The following is a 23,299-nucleotide window of genomic DNA, read 5'->3' as shown; positions in this document are numbered from 1 at the left end:
CGGTCAACATCTACTTTTCATACCCCTCAATGATAAAGGTGACCCACCCCAATTTTTTTTTTTAATTTTTCGATAATTTATTTTTTTATTTTACTATGATTTAGCATTGAAAAATACATATAGCTTCAAATTTTTACCCTTTTACGATCCACCCCTATTTTTTAATCGCAATTTTTATATTCTGCAATACGTTTGCAAGATGGCAATCGAATATAATATCGATATATTTTCATGATTTAAATAATGTATATGGTAAAACAACGTTTACCGAGTCAACTAGTTTTTTTATATAAATTTAAGGTTTGTAATTTTTTTAGAAAGTAAGCGTCTTACGATGTCAAAGTTAATAATGTAATTTTTTTTTTCTATTTACTGTGTGCATATATTTTTTAATATTTAACAATGGTATAACAATAGGATATCAAGTCAATATTTATATTTATAGGAAAATTAATTAAAATACGGAAGTAACTTATCTAAGAACACATTTATTTTTCTTTACACGTTAGTTCAGTATAGAATACTATTTATTGGCGATCATTCATAAGAATTTAGTTCTTAACGTTTCTTGACGTAGTATGAGGGGTAGCCGTAACCGTAACCAGTGTAAGCGACTGGAGCAGCGGCGGCTATTCCAGAGTAATGGACGGGAGCGGCAGCGACGGCTGGTGCGGAGTAAGCGACGGCTGGGGCGGCAACGCGCACTGCTGGCGCGTGGACTGCGTGGGTGGCGAATGCGGTAGTGGCAACAGCTGGCGCAGCGTACGCGGTAGCAGCGTATGCGGGGGCGGCGTATGCGGGGGCGGCGTATGCGGGAGCAGCAATGGCGGGTGCGGCGACACGGACAGCTGGGGCGGCGATAGCTGGAGCGGCAACAGCGTGTGTGGCGAAGGCAGATGTAGCGAAAGCTGGAGCGGCTACCGCGGGTGCGGCAACAGCGGCTGCTGGGTATGCCACGGCGGGAGATGAGTAAGCCACAGGTGCAAAGATACCAGGCTTAGCGGCGGAAAGCCCGAGCACGGCGGCGAAGATAAACTGAAATTATTATATTTATATACATTACTAATAATGTTATTACAAGAAATTTTTATATCATAGAAACAAATAGAGAAAAAATACTAATATAAGTAAAAATTATGCATTACATTTAATTAGCACACAACTATTTGAAAATTACCTATATCACTTTTCACTCACACGTTCATGTAATGACCGAGTAATAATACAATGTCACCATTTTATATCAACTCCCTTCTTACTGTCATAATAGACAATTATTCTCTTACATGATAATTGTAAGAGACGAAATAAAACCCTATATTAAGACGTCTGGTAAATGTAGTAATATCGTAGCCAGTTATTGTTATAGGCATATTTCGGGAAGGCCATGCTCACCCCAGAATTGTCTAGTGCCTATCTCAGGATGCGAGCGGGGCTTTTAACTATGCATAGAGAATGGTCTGAGATTGCATAATATGTTTTTTTTAAGGGGCTAGGCCTTCCTTATAAAATAATGATTTCGCCGATAACTATTACCACTTATTGTTCTCTTTTTATCCGTGTCCAACAATGGAGCATTAACGGGTTATTATGGTGGTGCTGATAGTTTATATTGTATTGCTTACCTTTGAACTTAACGATTTTTTTATTAAGTTTTGTACATTTAACAAATAATATTTTATTTTAAACTCACCAGTTTATACATGATTGTGTTCTTTTTCAGACTGTCGAAGCTGAATGATGTTGGGCTCATCTTAAACGCTTATTTTATAGGGCAAACTAAAAACCGGACTTCCTTCTTACCGTTACCATGATTTAATCAATAATGTAAACTTTATGGCTTCGACTATATGGTTGATTTGATGCAAATGTATATGGGCATAGAAATGTAATATATGTTAGTTTGGGGCTATAATTTAGTGTCGTCAAGGCTATTTTGACAGAACGGGTTCATTTATAGTTATATGATGCAATGGGCAGAATAGCAATAGATGAGTAACTTTAATTGCTTTGTTAAATAATAGATTTATTGATTGATTTTGTAGAGGTTTCGTTAATTACATATAATTTTATAAGAAAAGTTCTTACTAAAAATTTTATAACAACATTCTGTAAGTATCTGTTAAGGAGATCGCAATATTTGTATGTAATTTTTTGGGTGATTTATCAGAATAAAATGAATCGATAGTAATAATCCTGCTGTTAGAACAGTCTTTTTTCATTATTACTATTGCGTGGGTAATCCGTAAATTATAATAGTATTTTTCACTCTTTACTACTAACCATAAACGTGTTTTTTTTTTTTTATAAATAACTGCAACTCGTATTTAATTTCAGTCATGGTTTTATGTAAAATTTCAAACCTTGTTCGCACTAGATAATTCTGGAGTGGGAACTATGTTAATTGATACTGTTCGAAACTACAAAATTTATAAGATATGTGTGCATATTGTAAGTTTTTTAATTAGTTATAGTTTTAACGCGTATGTTTGAATGTTAATTATCCTTTATACCTAATACAGAACCCACTGATTGTGCACAAATATAAATTGCACAAATGAGAGAAACAAGACACACAGCAATTAAACATTACCAATTAAAATAAGTATTATCAGCATCAGTTTATATTGGAAATGATATACGTGACATACGCTCAAAAAGTAAAAAAAAAAAAAATTGTGTAATTGTGACCTTACACTTTATTAAAATCGATTAAAAGGATTACATACATATAGAAATGCAATCAGATACTCGTACGTTGCACAATTAATAATTTGCTACATTTTAAAAGCCATGAAAAAATTATATTAAAAAAATGAATATTCATACATAGTTTTAGTTCATTGAGTTAGGTGATAAAGCTGAACTGGTTTAATTTCATAATGTAACATTAGAAAAAAAAAACTAAATATTAGCATATTAATGTTTTATAAACAACGAAATATACCGATGCAAGGATCCTGGTTGGTGTTGCTAGGCATTAGTGATCTATATTACTTATAGGTGTTGTACGTAACTGACGTAACCTTAGATAATATAGATAAAACATCGAGCCTCAAAAAGGGGTAAATTTTTTGTCAGCTAATTGTCAAATTTGCTGACTCGTTTTTTTAATCAGTATTGTTTATTCTTATGCTTAAAATATATCTTGACGTATTATTTAATAAACAAAATGAATATTCACGTATTAAAAAGATGCAGAATTTATAAGACAAAATAAATATACAAGTTATAAAAGAATCACTCTTAACTATTTATCACGAAAAATTGCATATAAAAAGTTGATCCGTTTTTTTTAAGCTCGTTTTTCATCAAAATAAATAGTGATATCAAAACTCTTAGTAATAAAAAATAATTAATGGTGTAACTCATGTTTGCTTTGTACGTCAATTAGTCGTCATAAATGAGAAATATTCAATAATTTTGAAAGAGCACATTTATTCCATTGAAGCTATATGCAAATAGTTAATATGTCATATCTTTCTATAAGTAATATAAACCATCTACCTTATCTATCTTATCTTATCCGGCGCTTACATCTAATATCCTAATTTAGTCGTATCTTCTATAGCAGGCACCGAAAGCCGATAATCCCACGTACTTTTTTATTTTATTTGAGTCATCGTGCGATATATTCATAATAATGTGCTTGTTAATTTTCATTAAATTTATTATACAAAGGATTGATGTATATTAACAATATTATCAAGAAAGTTCGTCTACATTCAAGAGATTTGATTTCAAATTATTGAAAAATTAGCTAATTGTAAACACGGTTCCGTTTTCCGGTACATGTCACTACAAAAGACCCCAAAGCGGATGTCCTAAACCTACCCACAGTTTACGTCATCTGGTTTGTTATGTTTTTCTACAAAACTGGTTTATCTATTTTGTTTAATATTACTGAAATAATATATTTATTAAATAATTATATTAATATGTAAATATATTGTAATTATTGTCTATAAATTAGAGGTAATTTGTAGGCTTACATGTAATAACTGGAAGCAAAGAGCCGAAGATGGTGTTAAATTAGATATGATTAATTAATAGAAAAATAAATATAAGAAACTTCTGAAATAGTACACTTTCAATTTACCTGTACATAGAATCGTAATCAAATTACTCTATCAATGAAGTCTTGTGTAATTTTGGAATAATATATTGGTATAACTTTTTGTTTATAGCCAGTATTTATACAACTTTATAATATAGGTACATTATATATATATTTGACAATGAAATACTAAATAAGACGTACTAATTGTAGACTTATATCGACAGATTCATTACTCGTACAGCGTGTGATATTTAGAAATACATTTAAAAGCCATTTATGATTTTCCGATATCATATAAATAATATGATTTCAAAGTTAATATTTTATTAAATTAATATGTATAGCAAAAATTGTAACCCCTTTTTATAAAAATTACGCAGACATAGGATTATGAAATTTGACATACTTTTAGTTTATATAGAGAAGGAATGCAAAATGCTAATTTTTTTTTAAATGATCCGTGAAAAGTATATTAAATCGTTAAAAAAAATATTACACATTCTTCCATGTATTTGATATATACACGCATATATACTTTTTTGTTTATTGTTAAATTCTGTGGTCAAATTGAGAATAAATTAATATTGTTTGTCTTTAATATTGTTAATCTATAATAGTCTACAGTCTTACTGAATGTCAAACATAACCATAATCAATTTATTATAATATATGTTATGGTCGAATTTCGACCACGGGGTGACCACTAGTTTTATTAGATTTGTGAATATATAAAATGTTAATTAGACAGACGATGTTCAGAACGTTCTATATATACAAGTACAAACTTGACTCAGTAATAAATTTGAATCAGAATAGAAAAAAAAAACATTAATATAATTTAGATTATATAGATCGAGGCTCTATATAATCTAAGTTATATAAATGTTAATACATAAAAAATAAAAATTGGGTTAACTTTTTGTCAGCTAATTGTTAAATTAGCTGACTCGTTTTTTTTATCAGTGTTCTATATACTTAATCTTGACGTCTTATTTAATAAATAAAATTAGTGTTTATGCATTAAAAAGGTACAGAAGAAAGGTAAGAGAAATTATAAAGGAATTTTAGAGAAAAGAAACTTTTAAAATTGTACGAAAAAGTTAACCCGCTTTTCTCGAAGCATTTCTATGGAGACACTCTATCTATGAGTAACCTAAGGTTACAAACTATGGAATATTGTGGGAAGAGCCTAATTAGTTATAGGGTTTAATTCATCGAAACGAACTTGTATTTGTATTTAATGATTACATTTGGATATGCTTTAATATATTATATGATTTATAATAATAAGACTAAGTAGTCTTTGAAAAAATATATTCTAACTAGTTATTCTAGCAATATATTTCGTGTGACAGTTTAATCGGAAAAAGTTAAAATAAACAACCAACTCACATTATATTATAGGTATATTATAAGGATTTCTATCTTTACTACAAGTTTCTTGCAAGGTTTATAGATACAATCGAATGCTTAAGGCATTTTGGGCAAATTTTACTTCCATAAGTATTTTATTGCGACTCAGAATAGCAAATATACTTGAGGGAAAGTGGTATTGATCACTTATAGTTATAAATAGCACCATGGGCATCACGGAGTATTCTACGATGATGATGATTTATTATTTCCTAATGTCTAATCACCTAAATGTTATTTTGTTTATAGTTTTAAGCATTCTAGTTCAATTTTTTGTCACAATCATAATTATATATACAGAATACAGTATCAATATACAGAAATCAAGAATAATATCATACATTTACTTTATTAATTTTTTTCCATTAAATCTAAATTTTTTATCAATAAATCAGTTAAATTGATTTCAACAAATTATTGTAGTTGTGAATACAACAGCATTATTTATTGGAATTGATAGGTAAGGAATAAAAGGAGAAATAAAATTGCGTTTGTAAAATTAAGTGTTGTATTTATTTCATCAGACTAGACACATTATTTTTAAGATATTTGTTTAACTACTAACAGTTAATTGAAGTATACATTATGCAGTTTATTCTCGTGAATATTTGGAGCACATTGATACAGTTTTAAAAATTCGTCCTCAATAAACAATGGAGTTTTGTTACTATGTCAAATCCTTAACTGACCATGAGTCTAATTAATAAGTCAATAGCAGGCGGGATTCTTAACGTTTCTTCCAGTAGCCGTAGGGGAAAGCGGCACCGTAGCTGTATCCAGAGTAAGCGATGGGAGCAGCATATCCGCTGTATGCAACTGCAGGAGATGCAACTACGGATCTAGTGTAGGAAAGAGCGGGGGCAGTGTAAGAGACCGCGGGAGCGGAGTAAGAGTATGCAGGAGCGGTGTAAGAGACCGCGGGAGCAGTGTACGATACAGCGGGTGCGGTGTAGGCAACAGGGGTGGCGACAGGGGTGGCGACACGGACGGCTGGGGTGGCAACAGCTGCGATGGCTGGAGTGGCAACACGGACGGCTGGGGTGGCAACAGCTGCGACGGCTGGAGTGGCAACACGGACGGCTGGGGTGGCAACAGCTGCGACGGCGGGAGTGGCAACAGCTGCGACAGCTGGAGCGGCAACAGCTTGGGTGGCTACAGCTGTGACAGCTGGGGCGGCATAGCTCAAAGCCGGTGCCGCGTAACCCACTGCTGGGGCAGCGTAGCCATAGGATCCACCATAGCTTAATACACCGCTGGGGCTAGCGGCGGAAATGCCCAAGACGGCAGCAAAGAAGAACTGAAATGTAACAGAAGACAAAATGTTGTCATTATTACGATACAACTTATCTGCTAAACTAGAATGTGGTCTGTTTATGTCCTTAATAAATTTAAATCAAATTCGTTCGGTTTAAGCACGATTGATAAAATAATTATCTAAATATTATATACAAACATTTTAATTTACAATATTAATAGAATTTTAAGAATTTTGCACTAAATTATTATAAATATCATATGATATGATAATATGTTTCTAATTTAGATACGCTTGTTAAATAAGTACTTATGTATGTTTAAATAGAAAGTAGGGATTTTTTTTCAATATGCTTTATAAAAACAGATTTAATATATGAAAATTATTTATATAGCACGTGTGCAGTGAACCGTATTCAATAATGTAAGTAGTTATATTCTTGTATTAGTGTTCTTAAATTAGTATGTTCATTAGTAAATACTATGCTTTGGATAAAATTATATATATTCGTGAAATATTATAATTTTATGTTTAATAAATAATATTGATGACAGATTGTGTGTGTTTGTATGTACATATACTGTGTGTATGATATAGTTTTAATATGCACCGTCTTGTGATATCAAATCGTCTTAAAGCAACTTACCAATTTGAACATGATGCTTAGTTTGCGGGCTATCGCAGCTAAATGCTGATGGGTTCGTCTGAACTACCTATTTTATAGGATAATCCGAAACCGGACTCCTCTTTTAAATTCTGATTGCATTATTAAGAAAATGAACTTTAACCTTTCGATTCGCGGTTCAATTTACATTTTTCCGAATATAAAATAAAAAATCTAACGTCAAAAAATATTGTCAAGGCTGATATGAATAATATACTTGTTATTTTTACTATCTGAATAAATTTAAAATAAGTAGGTGATTTTTAGCATATCAATCGTAGCTTACAATATAGATTGATAATTTTAGAACATTTGAAAATGTGGTGTACGAATTATATGGAGTCATAAATAGGCATCTAATTACATAATATTTTATATATTTGTTCAGTAATTGTTACATTAGAAAATATACGTATATTGATTGTTTAAAAGCCTTAATCCCTTTGTAATAAAACACAGATTGTTTACAATATTGGAGTCCGTCAATATTATTTTTCTCCGACCTTAATTAAATGAAAAAAAAAGGTACTGACTGAATGGTGGCGTGTGCGCGGACGTTTGTTCCTGTAAAACAAATGTACTTTGTGTGTTTTAAACTGTATGTACTCTGAAGAACCTGTGAAGTTGAGGAAGAACTGCCGATCACCTACAGTAGAAAAACTCACGAAGCCGATGCCAGGTTAGTCCTCCTCGACAGACAGAATCTTTCCCTTATAAAACGCTTCCACTACGGTGTTTTACCTTAAACATTGATTCTTCTTGGTTTGACTTAGTTATTTACTATTAAACCGATTAAAAAAAAGAGGTTCTCAATTCGGTTGTTTTCTTTTTATGATTGTTACCTTATAACTCCATAAGTTCTAAATCGATTTAAAAAATCTTTTTTTATTCTGCAAGGATAAATAGATATAAATTGGTTCCATAAAAAAATATTTAAATTGATTCAATAGTTAAGTTTGTAAATAAAAATAACTGGTTTTGTCAAAATTGAAGTAGTTTTTTCTATGAGACATAATCTTTATTTATTCCCAATATAAAAATAATAAAGTTACGTACATATTAAAATAACAGTTTTTTTAATTATTTAAAAGTCAAAGTATTTAATTTAACTGCAAGTGATACTTGTTTTATATATATAAACTAAGTTTTTATACTCATGAAAATATTTTACTAGCGCATTTCTTTTCATAATTTTAAAAATAGAAATAAAGAGTGAAGACTTTTAGGTATTAAATGTGTAAATGTTTTATAAAATTATTTTATATTGTTTAATCAAACGAAAATAGTAGTTTATTATAAGAACTGTAGTACGTATACCTGGAAAATCAGTCTGTTATTTAACTGTACAAAGTACAATGTATGTTTTAAAATGAATAAAACTTTAGATCTTTCAAATAGTAGGCGGTAGCAATACAGTTATACAGGCTCCATTACTAACAATAGATTAACTAAACTTAGTTAAAAAAAAAAACTTAGCTAGTACATATATTTCCTTTCATATATTTTGAAATACTCGACTACGCCTTGTTTTAATTGTAATCAAAATGAGACAAAATAGATTTTCAGATTGATAGATGAAGCTCCTAAAATTAGCTTTTCTATAATTAAAAGAAGAGAGAAATTTCTATTTGAATGTTGTTTTAATTGTTAATCTATGATATTTAATTAATATTGATATAATTTGACGATGAAACATTGATACTAAAGGATCAGATTACGATATTACCAAAAATAGTACACGAACTATCTTTATTTGGCATTCAACTTAATCTAGTTTAAATAATATTTTTCTTATTGACTCTCTTGTTCTACTGTATTATAGAATTTCATATTTTATTATTATTATATACTTGTATTAGTTGGAGATATCCTGCATTTTACTTTAACAACAGGAAACTCGTTTGTATACTTTTCATAGTTACAATTATTTATAGTTTTAATCCGTTATAATAAAAATCACGTTATTCTAATTTAACGTTTAATGCCAAAAAGTGGCATCGCCAGTTATATTTGTTGTTAAGTATTCTTGTCTCCGGTTACCTGGTAGACATGACATATAGTGTTGAGCACGCCTACTTCTTACTGTGGTTATATTCGAATAGTATGTTTAGGGTATAGATTGAACAAATAGGATTTGCATACAATGATGTCCGTAGTGCGGAGACATGCAGTTAGTTTTGTGTTAATAAGGTTCTGGGTTCGATTCTCTATCGGGTCAATTTAGAAAAGGAAATGTTCTAAATTGACTCGGGTCTGGGCATTCTAAGTTGTGCCTCCACGTATTCGTTGCTTAGTTTCTTATAATTCAGGGCATCGTAACTTGAGAACCAGGCAGTTAATGTACTTGTGTAGCACTTATTATTAATATACTAAAGGAAGGCATCAAGGGCGACACATACTATTCTGTTGTCTATGGTACTGTTCATGTCTATAGGCGACGGTTACCACTTTCCATTAGGTGGGCTATCAGCGTATTTGCTACTCTAAGTTGCCAAAAAATAAAAAAAATAATATATATATATATATAAAATTCACTGCGTGCATGTAGGTAGTGTGCAAGGCATTTATTATGCTTAATCTATCAATCTGTTCATAACAGATCTTATAACAATAAGTTGTTATTAAATTGAATTAAAAACTCATTTGAATGGAAAAAAATTCTGAATTCATTATCTATATATTAATACGTAAAACAAAAACTTTGTTCCCTTTTTTAAGAAAATTACGCTAACAAAGGAGTATGAAATTTCACACACTTATAGTTTATATGGGTAAGGAGTGCAGAATGTAAATATTTTTATTTAATTATGCATAAAATACATTAAATAAATAAAAAAAGTATTACACACACTACCATGTATTTGACACACACACACACACGCATATATATACTCTTTCGTTAATTGTTAAAGTCAACAACAGCATTAAAGTATAACAATATTAATCTGTAATATTGTCTTTAATATTATTTGACTATAGTCTTACTGAATGTCAAAATGTACTTTATCCAAAGGTTGTCTGTAAGAGATTGCCCTAGCGATGAGACCGCCTTTTGTACCTTTATGTGTATATTTCAATCTGTATTTATGTTACTGTATTTCACTTGAATTATTCACTTGTCATTGTATATTTGTATTTATAGTGCAATAAAGAGTTAAATAAATAAATAAATAACCATAATAAAATAATTTATTACAATATATATTTTGGTCGAATTTCTATCATTGCGCGACCACTAGTATATAATATACAAGTAGGTATTGCTATACAGTAGGTATTACATTACTCTTAAAATATAGACTTATAAATTCGATCAATAAGTGATAATTATATTTTCATAATTTTTGCTATGAGTGTATAAAGTATAAAGATTGGATATATTGGAGGCATGAATAAAATCAGTAAAGAGTATTTCAGAAAAGTTTATATTTTTATGTTTTTTTTTTTTAACAAAATAAATAAAAACAAGCAACAAATAAATAATGAAAGTAATTGCAGAAACAAATAATAAAGACAAATAATTTAAATTACACTACTAATTTGATAACATTAATTTATAAATTCACATAATTTTCGTATACAAAAATAAATAAAAGAAATTGTCTTACTTATATTCCTAACAGACATTTACACTATATCACATTTATAAATTATGACAAATTAGGAAAATAAGCATACCTAGTTAATATTCTAAAAGTTTGTGCGTATATCTACTGACTAGAAAATTACTCTTCACTTCAAGTAACTTGACACACCATTTCCGTATCCAGAATAAGCGACGGGGCCATATCTAGAATAAGCTACGGGGCCATGTCCAGAATAAGCTACGGGGCCTTGTCCAGAATATGCTACGGGGCCATGTCCAGAATAAGCTACGGGACCATGTCCAGAATAAGCTACAGGACCATATCCAGAATAAGCGACGGGGCCGTATCCAGAGTAAACGCCGGGGCCATATCCAGGAGTAGCAGCGTAGCCGCCGTAAGTTACTGGAGCAGGTGCAACTGAAGTAACAGCGGGTTGGGCTACTACGGGTCTTGCATAAGAAATTGCTGGAGCGGCCGTTAACGGTCTCGGGTAAGGCACTGCTGCGGCAGCCGGATAAGGTCTAGCATAAGCGATGGCAGGGGCAGCTGTGATGGGACTCGCGTAAGAGATTGCTGGGGCAGACGTTATGGGTCTAGGGTAAGAGATTGTTGGAGCTGCCGTTAAGGATCTTGCATAAGAGACTGCTGGGGTAGGTCTAGGATAAGAAAATGCTGGAGCAACCGAAAAGGTTCTAGGGTAAGAGACTGTCGGGGCAGTTGTTAAGGGTCTCGCGTAAGAGACTGCTGGGGCAGCCGTTAAGGGTCTAGCATACGCAACTGCTGGGGCGGCAAAGGCAGCATTTGGGGCAGAGTATGTGACGGGCGCAGGGGCTGCAAAGGCTGCAGTGGGAGCAGAATATGCCACAGCAGCAGGGACGGAAACAGCTGCTGTAGGGGTGGAGTAGGTGGCAGGTACATGAGAAGCATAGGTGGTTACTGGGGCAGCAACCGCGGATGCCGGGGCGGCGTATGTGGTAACTAGAGCAGCAACAGCAGCTGCTGGGGCACCAATAGTTGCTACATTTGGAGCGGAGTATGCAACGGCTGGAGCAGCATAGTCATATAATCCAATGGGCTTCGTCTTCGCGGCGGAAAGTCCAAGGATAGCGGCGAATATCAACTGAAATGATGGTTAGTTAATATTATTAAAGTGTAACAATAATAAAAGTAAATAGTCTCAGCAGAGTCTTATCGTTTTAATAAAAAAAGCGGAAATTAAACCTGTTTAAAATATTAAAGTGATTTGTCACTGTCACAATGGGCTACGGTAACCACTTACCATCAGGTGGGCCGTATGCTTGTTTGCCACCTCAGTGGTATAAAAAAACTTTGAAATAAATATACATAGCTAAATAGAAAGGCTCCCCACAGCTGAGAGGAATTTTTGAAACATTGTTATTGAAACCATTTAGGCTATTCATTGCGCAAAAAATTCGAAAATTATATAAATATCTGTACTTTTTTCTCCTGTAGTCGAGTAAAAGAAAAACAGATTTTATAAGTAAAATATATAAATCTAGAATCTTATGGTACTTATAAATTATTTATAGTTTTAATTAATTAATTGTCTGATAAATTTACTTAGTTATTATACATAGTAAATATATTGTTAAATACAATAATACAATGTAACTTACCACTTTGTACATGACTGTGCTTTGATTTCAGACTGTCGTAACAAAATGATCTCAGGATCATATCAAACGCTTAATTTATATAATTTTCATCAAATCGTGTTTACGTCCCACTAATTATAATTATATGATAATTTTATTTATATTTTTCTGTTATACGGACTAAGAAATGCAAAACAATATATATTTTTGACTTTAAATGTATTTAACCAAGGTTAATCTAATGACAAGTTTAATGTTCTTAATTTAGAGTATAGTTTAATTAATAGTATATTGAGGTTAACAGAAATCTGAGACGTTGATAATATTTACATTTATAGAACAACGTGACTCCTTTGTTATTATATCGCTGAGGAGGCAAACAAGCATAATTCCTCTGCTTCTTTTTCAAGATCTTCATTCTATTAATGTAAACTATATAGATTAAAATCTAGCGAATTAAAGTAAAAGCCTCTGACCACTAAAATAGGCAAAGCCTGAGATTAAGGTGCTTTCTCTTGCCTTGCTTCTCTAGGGACGGTTTCATAATTGATTTATTTTACAAATTGATGAATTAATGTAAAAAAGGTGTAATTAACGTTAAATAAATTTTCCTGCGTGAAATGCATACACATATTAATTAAATTGTAATGTTTACTGTATTCGATCTAAATGAACTCTATACTGTTCTAGTTAAAGTATAAAATAGATCCAAGAGATTAAATTGTCATAATTGAAACAATTCTTAGTGCGTCAAACTGTATATATGTATAGGTATAGGTATTTATTTAGGTGTTTTTCTGTTTATCTAGTTGTTTTAAATAAGTATTTATTAAAGATAAAATAGATCGAGATTAAATTGTCATAATTGAAACAATTCTTAGTGCGTCAAACAACTGTTTAGTTGTTTTTAAGTAAGATAACGCCTGCTAAAATGTAAGAAGCAACTACTGCTTGAGAAGAATTCAATATAAAAAAGCATTTATTGTTCTTTTAATCAGATTTCTATTTCTTTTTCTATTAATCAGATATACTTATAGCCATTTGTCCTATTTCCGTTATAATGAGTTTAATTCTATCTGAAGAGGATAATAAGAGCAATTTTGGGCAACATAAACAAAGAATTACATTCATTTAAGAAAATGGCGTCGATTATCAATTTCTTTAATGCGGATCTTAAACTTGACTATGATTATATTTATCAATGTATCATATTTATTATACCAATATATCAATATATATAATTTTCTATTTATAATGGATAATTTTTTTTTTAAATTAGTGACATTGTTGTTTGTTCATTACTTCCCAGCTATTTCACAGCAATTCACACCAAAGGCATGTATTTTTAATAATTAAATTATCTATCCAATAATATATATTTTTATGCAGCTTAGAATGACAATATAAATATATTATAAAACTCTTTACATATAATACATCTTTATTTTATATATACTATATGTCATAATTTTTTGTGTACAATAAAGAATAAATAAATAAAAAAATAAATAAAAAATATATTTTTATGCAGCTTAGAATGACAATATAAATATATTATAAAACTCTTTACATATAATTATGTATATTAAGCATATATTGTTATAAGTTTTACTTTTACTAATCCATATTGTCAGTTAATAGTTCACAAGTAAGCAAGTTTTATATAACTGTACATTACTTATTAACAAAAGAAAAAAAAGCTACGACAGCTAAAAATTATATATATATATATATATATATATATATATATATATATATATATATATATATATATATATATATATATATATATATATATATATATATATATATAATATTTTTTACGATAGTAATGAGAAAAACGATGTATCAATTAGTTTTCAATAAAAAGATTTGATTATTTTAATTAAATACGTAATTATTTTTAGTTTTTCTGAGTATCCAACAAGGCAACTTGGTTTTAGAAAGGATTAAGATACTAAGAATTTACAATAATTAAGATTATTAACAAAAAAATAAGACCTATAAGAACTAATTTATTCGGGATAATTGTTAAAAATTCATAACATAGACAACTAATTATCAACAAATTTCGTTAACCATTTAAGTGAATTACGAGTTTTGAGGTCTTAAGTTATTTTTAAAGAACTTTAAATGTGAGGAAAACCTTAATACGACAGTATTATTCCTGAGGAATGGTAAGGTAACAAGGACACTTGGGCTTAGTAGACTGCAATAGTCTACTAAGCCCTACTACTGTTACACCCTAACTGCAGATCAATAGGTGGTGATTACTATTTTTACAAGATGGGTTACATGTTATAAAAAAAAACATTACAAAAAAATAAAAAAAAAATAGTATATTGTGATATATTTTTATTTATATCACAGTGTTTTTAAATAGTTCTATCGCATATTCCGTTTGTCATTTGTCTTATTTGTCGGGTTCAATTTTTTACTTCTTCCAGTAACCATTAAGTCCGTAGCCGTATCCGAGACCATATTTGTATCCAGAGAAGGCGAGGGGAGCAGCAGCGTAGCCAGGGTAAGCGAGGGCTGGGGCAGCAATGGCGGCTGGGGCGGCAACGGCAGCTGGGGCGGCAAGGGCGACTGGAGCGGCCACTGCTGGCGCAGCGTAGGCTAATGATGGTGCAGCGACTGTGGCCACGGGAGCTCCATAGCTAAATATTGCGCCGGGTTTAGCGGCAGCGAAGCCAAGGATGGCGGCGAAGAAGAACTGAAATTGTATATATTTAAGTTAATAACCTATTCCGCATTTTTAATGTATTTATATATTATAAGCTAATTTAATATAATTGAATACTATTATGTCGACTTTTCATATTATGTTCGCATTCGACTAATATAGTAATTAATATAAATTAGGTAACAAATAAGTATTTTTCCTAACACTTTAAATAAATACTATAAAAATAAATTTAAAAATATAAAAATATCGAGTTTAATTCTTAGACTACTTAATCCGTAAATACCGAAAATATTTAATCAGCTTGAATATCGAGATTGAAATTTAGATATTACAAATAAGAAGATTAAATAGGTGTTGGGAACTCACAACTTCATTATCATTTATATTGAATCTAGGTAGCGCCCTTTTATAACAAAATTAAATACAAACTTACCAATTTGTACATGTTGGTATTTTCAGTTCAGACTGTTCAAAGTTGAATGATGCTATATGCTGTTACCAAGCCTTTTTTATACGATCGCACAGAGTCAGCATTAATTTCACATGTAGTAACTGTTTTACTTACAAACTGACCTTTATTACAACAACTCAAGGTTTGAAATTAAACTTTTAATAAACAATGTGGATTACAATTTTAAAATACGCCTAATTTATTTTTTATTTTCAAGGTTAATAAACAAATTTGCCCATAAACCACAACCAGAAATGAAAGTCACTTAGTAAGTACGGTCGATCGAAGTCAATACTGTTAATAAATTATTAACTAAACATAAATTGTAAGGGCTGTAGTTCGGTGTAATCATGATATTTTGATTGACCGTAATAAAATCTATTTCCAAATAGTATGTGTATTCCAAACTTCGGGATCATTGTTTGAGCAGTTAAGATGTCAAAAAATAGTAAACTCACATTCATATTTAAACTATCAGCTAGTTATTATCTCACAGCAGCGTAAATAAGTGTATAAAGTATCCTATCTATTAAGATAGGTAACAACCTACTCGTGCAAACAATTTCATTTTAATCCGTTCAGTCGTTTTTGTGTGAATGAGTAACACCCAATCATTTATCCATTGTTAAAAATTATCGCAATCGTAATATAATATAAACTGGCTTTTACTGCGACTTTGTCCGCATGACTGAGATAAAAAGTAGCCTGAATCCTTTACACATATGTACCAAATTTCATAGTGATTGGTTAAGACGTTGAGTTAGCGTAACAAACAAACAAACTCACTTTCACTTTTATAATAATAAGTTAGGATAAGACATTAATAAGGTTGATATATTACCAAACTTAAAATAAATACAGGATAGTAAACTCTGAAACGAAAACATGTGAAAGTGGGGCCTATATTTTATTAGCCTTGTCGGTTTTATTAAATGGAAATCAGAATTCAGTTGTATTTTTTTTATGTTTGTTACCTCATAACTCTCTCAGTTCTAGACCGATCTGGAAAATCTTGTTTATCTGAAAGGGCATACTTACAGATTAGTCCTATAGAAATTTTATCAATAAACTGATATTAGTAGTTAATAGTTTAATTTTTAGATCAAAATAACTGGTTCTTTTATAATTAAAGTCGGTTTTTTTGGCATATAATCTTTAATTATTTGTACAAATAATATGCAATATCTTTGTAAATTCTGAATCCTACGTTAATAATTCCATTTTAAATCGATAGAGTTTATTTTACGATCTAGGTTTAGGTAAGTTTAGGTTATGTTGGTACGCGCAAGTAATGCCCATATACGAAATTCATATATAGGCTGCGGTTAGTGTTATATAGCGGTTAGTGGTATCATCAGGCGGGTCGTATAGTCGCTTGACACTCACCATAATGGTGTAAAATGGTTATCCTTTTGTATAAAAACTGACACTGTTTCAAATATTTATGTAGTTGTTTCGTTCTTTCTTTCTCATATTACCGAATCTTCATCTACTTTATCAATGTCTTAGGTTGCCTGCTATTGTTAAAAACCGTCTATTTTGATTAATATTTTATTTATTTATTCTTTTGCACACAGTAAAATATGTATATATGATGAACTTAATGTCTTTTTCTATTTATTGATAAGATAAGCAAAAATATTAGATAAGTATAGGGGTAGTATGGGAGAGTAGAACCGCTTTTTACAAATAACATCATAATTTCTTGTTTATTGAGTTTAGAGAATCAATTACACATTTTTGAGGTACCTTACTTTAGTAGGTACATTTGTACATAATTTTAATTATTTCAATATAACATGCGATAAAATTTAATTACCGTTTTAATAAAAAATAAGATATGAGTCAAGTCTCCCCACCCGTTGGGATACTTGAACCGGGTTATGGAGAGGGTTGAGCTTACTATTTTTGGTAAAAAAAAAACATTTTCAATATGCATCATAATTTTATTAACTTGCTCTTAGTACTCTTAGAAAATAAAAAGCAAAAAGGGAAAAAATTTCGTATTTTTAGTAACAAAATGTTCTAAAATAAACAAAATAACAATTATAACCTTTTTAAACAAACATGTTAGTACTTATTTATTTTTGTTTTTATTATTAACTTATTTCTAATAATTTGCTGTCAATTATCAGTATCAGTAGATTAATATACTTTTTTATTTTATATCTTTCTCAAAAAAAAATTTTTATACAACTTAGAATGTCATACAAGCTGACGGCCCACCTGATGGAAAGTGATAACCGTCGCCTATAGACATGAGCAGTACCATGGACATAACAGAGTATACTGTTTTGTCCATGATACCCCCCCATGCGTTGCCATTCCTGAGGACTCAGGTGTTATTCCTCTGTACCCAGTAAACTCACGCCATATCCCACCCTTCAAACCGGAACACAGCCCTGCAAACACAACTGCTTCACGGTTGAAACACGTTTAACGTAATTACTAACATTAATTCAGATAACATATTATCAAACTTTGTAATTATCAGTCTTTGTTAATATTTTAACTACATGATAATGAATAATTAACAAGAAGTTTTCTTCGGATGCTTTATACTGAATAATTTTTTTCTACAAACTCATGAATTTTATGTTTATCTAATTTGTATCATTTTAATATACTTCTATCTATAGCATTATCATATTAGCCCTTAACGGTCCATTGTTGAGCAAGGGACGCTGCTGCCCATCCCTTGCCCTCTCTTAATCGCCATTCGCGCCACCCACGAGAAAAGAAGGGATGGCCTATTCTATTCCGGGAACATACGGCCTACTTGTTTCAAATTTTTGATTGTTTGAAATTCTAATAGTAATCCTTTCTTAATTTTATGTATGACATTTTCCAACTCCGTTTTTGTGTATTGTTTTTGTTTATGAGCATTTTTAAGAGGCTTGTATTGAAAGGGCATTGTATAAGTAGGTACTGTAAATAAAAAATATAAAATTAAAACAAACAAAAAAAATCATTTAAATGAAACTACTACAAAGGGAAATTTGAACCACTGAGCATGTCTCCCGCATTCACCCTGGTGCAACTCTCTTGCTCACATTAATTTTGCATTTAGCTTATAGAATATAAAAACCTCTGATCGTAGAGAAAAATCACTTAGCACACGTCAAACCGTATTTATCTGGTTATATAAAAATAATAACACACAATACGTACCTCAGTAAATATGACAGCAATCAGAAAGATACTTAAATAAAAAAAAAATTACTCCGAAACAACATAATCATATTTTAAATTTTCATTGCTAAAGAAAACAGCCATGATCAGACCGCATGTGACTAATGATCGTATTGACGTTTCGTTAAAGCTAAGTTTAAATACAATTTTGAAAGATGGTTCAACTCTCCTACCTGGGCAAGTCTCCCGGTTTTCCCTTACATATGTCATATTATTATATTAATATAATTAATTTTGTTATAGACTTATAATAAAAAGCATAATTACCTACTCAAAGTTTCTGAACCTTTAAAGACTGAATAAAAATGTCATTTATATAATCCAAAATTAACGCCAAACATAGCTGTATAGTAAATTGTGAAGTTTACGAGTAAAATTGTATTGTTTAGCTGACAAATATTTGTTTTAATATTTGGTTAAATATTAAGATTCAAGCTGATAAAACTGAGAAAATAATTAAATGAAAATGAAACGTCAGCAATAAAAATCAGGTATATAGGTACTATTTACCTGCAATTTTCGTCGTGTTAAGTCTTGATAGTGTATTTAAAATAAAATGAGTCACCGCAAGAGAATAAATAAAATAAATTATATATAATAGAAATACACATATTTATAATTACGTTTTTATTACGCGTTCAGTCGCATAGTACTATTTATTTATCTGCTGTTTAAATAAGAATTTTAGGAAATTCTTCTTTTTCTCAATGTACATTTAATTTATAAAAGTAATTTTTAGAATATTCAAAATTTTAAGTTTCTAATCTTTATGGCTTAGCCTGTGAGTTGGTAAATCAGCCTGTCATTCATTTGGTACATGTCAACAAGTGTTTTTCTAAGTAGGTATATCTAGTTTTATACGCTACCAATACTTGTTTCTTTACGTACAACATGACTACGTAATCATATATATTATTAATGTCCCAAGAGATCATAAATAATCTATTCTTTGCTCTATTTACTATCGTAAGGCGGATGTACCAAAACTAGATCCAATGGCTGAGTCAAGATTTGTAAAATATTGGAGGACATTCGCATTTTTCGCATATATCGTTGTAGTATTCGTCACTAACACACTATTAGGCATGAAAGAGAAAATAATGTGACATTTTCATATGACTTCAAAAAAAAGGGGTTGTCAATTCGGTTGTATTTTTTTATGTTTGGTACTTTGTAATATGGAAAATTTGTTTCGTTGTTCCTAAGGATATACTTACAGATTGGTCTTACAGAAATTTTATTAAAATATCTTCGTAATTTAGTTTTAAAATCAAAATAATAGATTTTTCCACAATTTAAGTAGATTATTTTATTGGAACACAATCTTCTGTTATTTAATTTTGTTTTCTCGTCTGTGAATACATATACATATATTAAAACTATAATTAGACAATGTTTGTATTTTTTTCTACAAAAACCGTTACTAAATGATATGTAAATAACATTTTGTGTGGTGATAACTTAAGATGTTAACAAGGAATAACATTAAGAGTACTTTTTATTACGGGAAAACATATTATCGAGATCAAAAATACAAAACTCGGGCAGCAAGTTATGTCTACAATTTTAAACATTTGGTATAGACAATCTTGACAGTATAAGATAACCATTTAAATAAAATCAAAACAAGAGCGTAACCTACACAATTCTATTTTTGATTTTACGGTAGTCGTTAATAACTAGTTCATCTTGATTATAATGTATTTACCGATTTTAAATAATCTAGCCGGGCACAGTATCGTCTTTCGAATTAACAAGCCGACCTTGTTAAAAATGGCAATATAATGATATTCCGTCAAATTTAGTGTTTTATAGTTTTTATTATCATCAACTATACGTATAAAAGGAATAACTAACTACTGATTGACTGATTGATCGACGTACGATCAAAGCTTAATGACTTGCTTGCAGTTTAGATAAATTAAGTAGTGCACAGAAATTCTTTATATAATAAAATGACAGATTACGAGTATGTTATGTAATGAACCCGAGAGTAAAATTGCGAAAACACCTAGTTTAAAATAACATATTATTTCAAATTAATAATTATAATGATGTCACGGCTCTTAAAACACTCTTTAATTTTTTAAAAATTCGAGTTGACTCAAATTTTTAATGCATCATATTTAATGTAGTAAAATAAATTCATAAAAGTAAGATATACTCGTATGAATTTCTTCTCTGCCGAAAACAAAAACTTAATATGAAATGTAATTTTACGTTTATTCTTGCAGATTAGCAATTTTACATTTACTATTCCAGATTAGCATCTGGAAGAGTAAGTGCATAATTAAACTTGATACTGAATTCATGATTAAGATTTTAATTATTTAATTTGTAGTAGTATATATATATATATATATATATATATATATATATATATATATATATATATATATATATATATATATATATATATATATATATATATATATATATATATATATATATATTTAATCTATTTAACAGATTAACCTAGAAAAATAATTATTTTAGAAAATAAATTAATAAAACAAGGTTTCGACTATGAAAACAATTTATTTTATGGCATAAATATTGGTATGTTTAGAATCAAATGACCATTTGAATTGGTTTGGGACTAGAATTTTCATTTCTTCCAGTATCCAAGACCACTGTAACCGAGACCAGTGCTATATCCGAGACCAGCGCTATATCCGAGGGAAGCGATAGGGGCGGCAGCGTAGCTAGAGTAGGCAAGGGGGGCGACGGCTGGAGCGGCAACGGCTAGTGGAGCGGCGACTGCGGGAGCGGCAATGGCGGAAGCGGCAATGGCGGGGGCGGCGATGGCGGGAGCGGCGACAGCAGCCAGTGCTGGGGCGGCAACTACAGCTGGTGCAGAGTAGCCATAGATACCGGGTTTAGCAGCGGCGAGTCCGAGGACGGCAGCTAAGACGAACTGCAATTTATAACAATTAAAATATTAAATTAAAATAATAGATGTGATTAATATTTACCTTCAATCTTCTCATGTCATCATCATCATGTCTTCAAGTGAAAATATCTACAAATTATCTGAATTTTAAATAAAAAGAAAATATCTTCGATAGCTGCTAAATTGTTGGAAAGTTAAATTATTGACATTTTCGAATACAAGGATTGTTTATAAATTTTGTTTTATTTTTTAAAAATGTTTTTCATAGATGTTATAAGAACGGTAAACATATCTGTGCTCTTGGTTTATAAAGACGAGGTACCATGGAAGGTGAAAAATAAGTCAAGTCAGTTAGTTCGTAGTGATGTATTCACAAGGAATTAAGAATTTAACATAATGGTGTGATTATATGGAAATGCAATTATAGATACAAGTAGTACCCGAGTACATTTTTTTTTTTTAAATTCTGTTAAAACATCTAGTCAGTCCAGCTTATTTATTTTAAAACAACATATTTTTAAATATCTATATTTTCTTTGTGTGCAGTATTTTTCATCATTTGATATCTTTAAGACTATTATTGACGGAAAATATACCGTTCTAAGCTGCGTAAAAATTCTTTGAATAAAACGAAAGTAACTTAGTTGATAGATAATTCACTACGTATATAACATTATATTATTTTTTACTTACCAGTTTGTACATGGTTGCGTTTGTCTGTCAAATTCTGGAAACAGAATGATACAGATCGTATGTCATGAGCAATATATATATGATCACAGATAAGTTTACTTTATTCTTGAATATTGATAAAACAGTCCTTAATGACTTGTTTCACGGTCTATATTTAATTTTTTTTTCAATGTTGTTAGAATTTTGAATATTAGACTTAATTTTGCATAAAGAGGTTTTCAAGGTTACGCTAGATAAAAAAAGAAGTAACTGGACAGACAGATGTTTACAATGAAAAAAAAATATCACACTAGCGACCTGCCCCGGCTTCGCACGGTTACACATTACATTACATCACATTAGAAATTTCTAAATTTATCAGTGTTTCTCTAGAATATTATGCATGTATTATACATATAAACCTTCCTCTTAAATCACTTAATCTTTAACTTTATCTATTAAAAAAAAACCGCTTCAAAATCCGTTGTGTAGTTTTAAAGATTTAAGCATACATAGGGACGGACAGACAGCGACTGCGACTTTGTTTTATACTGTGTAGTGATAATACAGTGATAATTTTGAGACATAATCTGTGGCTAATTGTTTAATTATTATAATATTATTATTTAAACAGAGCATTTTTAAATGAATGTGGTGTACATGTATATCTGAAATTGGTTTATGTACATCAGTATTTACTACCCATATAGAGTTGTCTATATCTTGTTGTTCACAAAGAGGATTGACGTCAGGCAGGCGGCCGATTGTAAAACTATAAGCCAAATCTTTTTGTAATATGGATAACAA

The 23,299-nt window shown here is 30.5% G+C and overlaps 4 protein-coding genes across 4 annotated transcripts; all 4 read right to left on the bottom strand.

The window, feature by feature from the left end:
* Positions 1-468: 468 nt before the first annotated feature.
* On the bottom strand, positions 469-7,450 carry LOC128201597 (ice-structuring glycoprotein-like). The gene is made up of 4 exons (XM_052899041.1): positions 7,375-7,450; positions 6,206-6,770; positions 2,364-2,410; positions 469-1,035 (listed from the first exon to the last, which is right to left on the bottom strand). The coding sequence occupies exons 1-4, from the start codon at positions 7,384-7,386 to the stop codon at positions 559-561; spliced, it is 1,101 nt and encodes a 366-aa protein (XP_052755001.1). The 5' UTR covers positions 7,387-7,450; the 3' UTR covers positions 469-558.
* A 3,397-nt stretch (positions 7,451-10,847) lies between these two features.
* Positions 10,848-12,684, bottom strand: LOC113521456 (uncharacterized). The gene is made up of 2 exons (XM_052899021.1): positions 12,617-12,684; positions 10,848-12,099 (listed from the first exon to the last, which is right to left on the bottom strand). Exons 1-2 carry the CDS (start codon positions 12,626-12,628, stop codon positions 11,125-11,127), a joined length of 987 nt encoding a protein of 328 aa, XP_052754981.1. The 5' UTR covers positions 12,629-12,684; the 3' UTR covers positions 10,848-11,124.
* A 2,251-nt stretch (positions 12,685-14,935) lies between these two features.
* LOC113521457 (cuticle protein 16.5-like) lies at positions 14,936-15,811 on the bottom strand. The gene is made up of 2 exons (XM_026906985.3): positions 15,718-15,811; positions 14,936-15,311 (listed from the first exon to the last, which is right to left on the bottom strand). The coding sequence occupies exons 1-2, from the start codon at positions 15,727-15,729 to the stop codon at positions 15,030-15,032; spliced, it is 294 nt and encodes a 97-aa protein (XP_026762786.2). The 5' UTR covers positions 15,730-15,811; the 3' UTR covers positions 14,936-15,029.
* A 5,634-nt stretch (positions 15,812-21,445) lies between these two features.
* On the bottom strand, positions 21,446-22,602 carry LOC128201593 (cuticle protein 19.8-like). The gene is made up of 2 exons (XM_052899020.1): positions 22,514-22,602; positions 21,446-21,844 (listed from the first exon to the last, which is right to left on the bottom strand). The coding sequence occupies exons 1-2, from the start codon at positions 22,523-22,525 to the stop codon at positions 21,536-21,538; spliced, it is 321 nt and encodes a 106-aa protein (XP_052754980.1). The 5' UTR covers positions 22,526-22,602; the 3' UTR covers positions 21,446-21,535.
* Positions 22,603-23,299: the final 697 nt, after the last annotated feature.

Source organism: Galleria mellonella, unplaced genomic scaffold (assembly GCF_026898425.1).
Source record: "Galleria mellonella isolate WM207_F2 unplaced genomic scaffold, CSIRO_AGI_GalMel_v1 utg55, whole genome shotgun sequence".
In the NCBI taxonomy this organism is placed as follows: Eukaryota; Metazoa; Arthropoda; class Insecta; order Lepidoptera; family Pyralidae; genus Galleria; species Galleria mellonella.
Note: the sequence above shows the minus strand (reverse complement) of the source record. Positions and strands in the feature narration are given on the sequence as shown.

Excerpts from the sequence above, each read along its gene's own strand:
- LOC128201597 (XM_052899041.1), bottom strand. Across the intron at positions 2,411-6,205 it reads CTACGGCTACTGGAAGAAAC|TATCAATTAACATAGTTCCC; the intron begins GTTAAGAATCCC and ends AGTTTCGAACAG. Across the intron at positions 1,036-2,363 it reads AATTATCTAGTGCGAACAAG|TTTATCTTCGCCGCCGTGCT; the intron begins GTTTGAAATTTT and ends TAATAATTTCAG.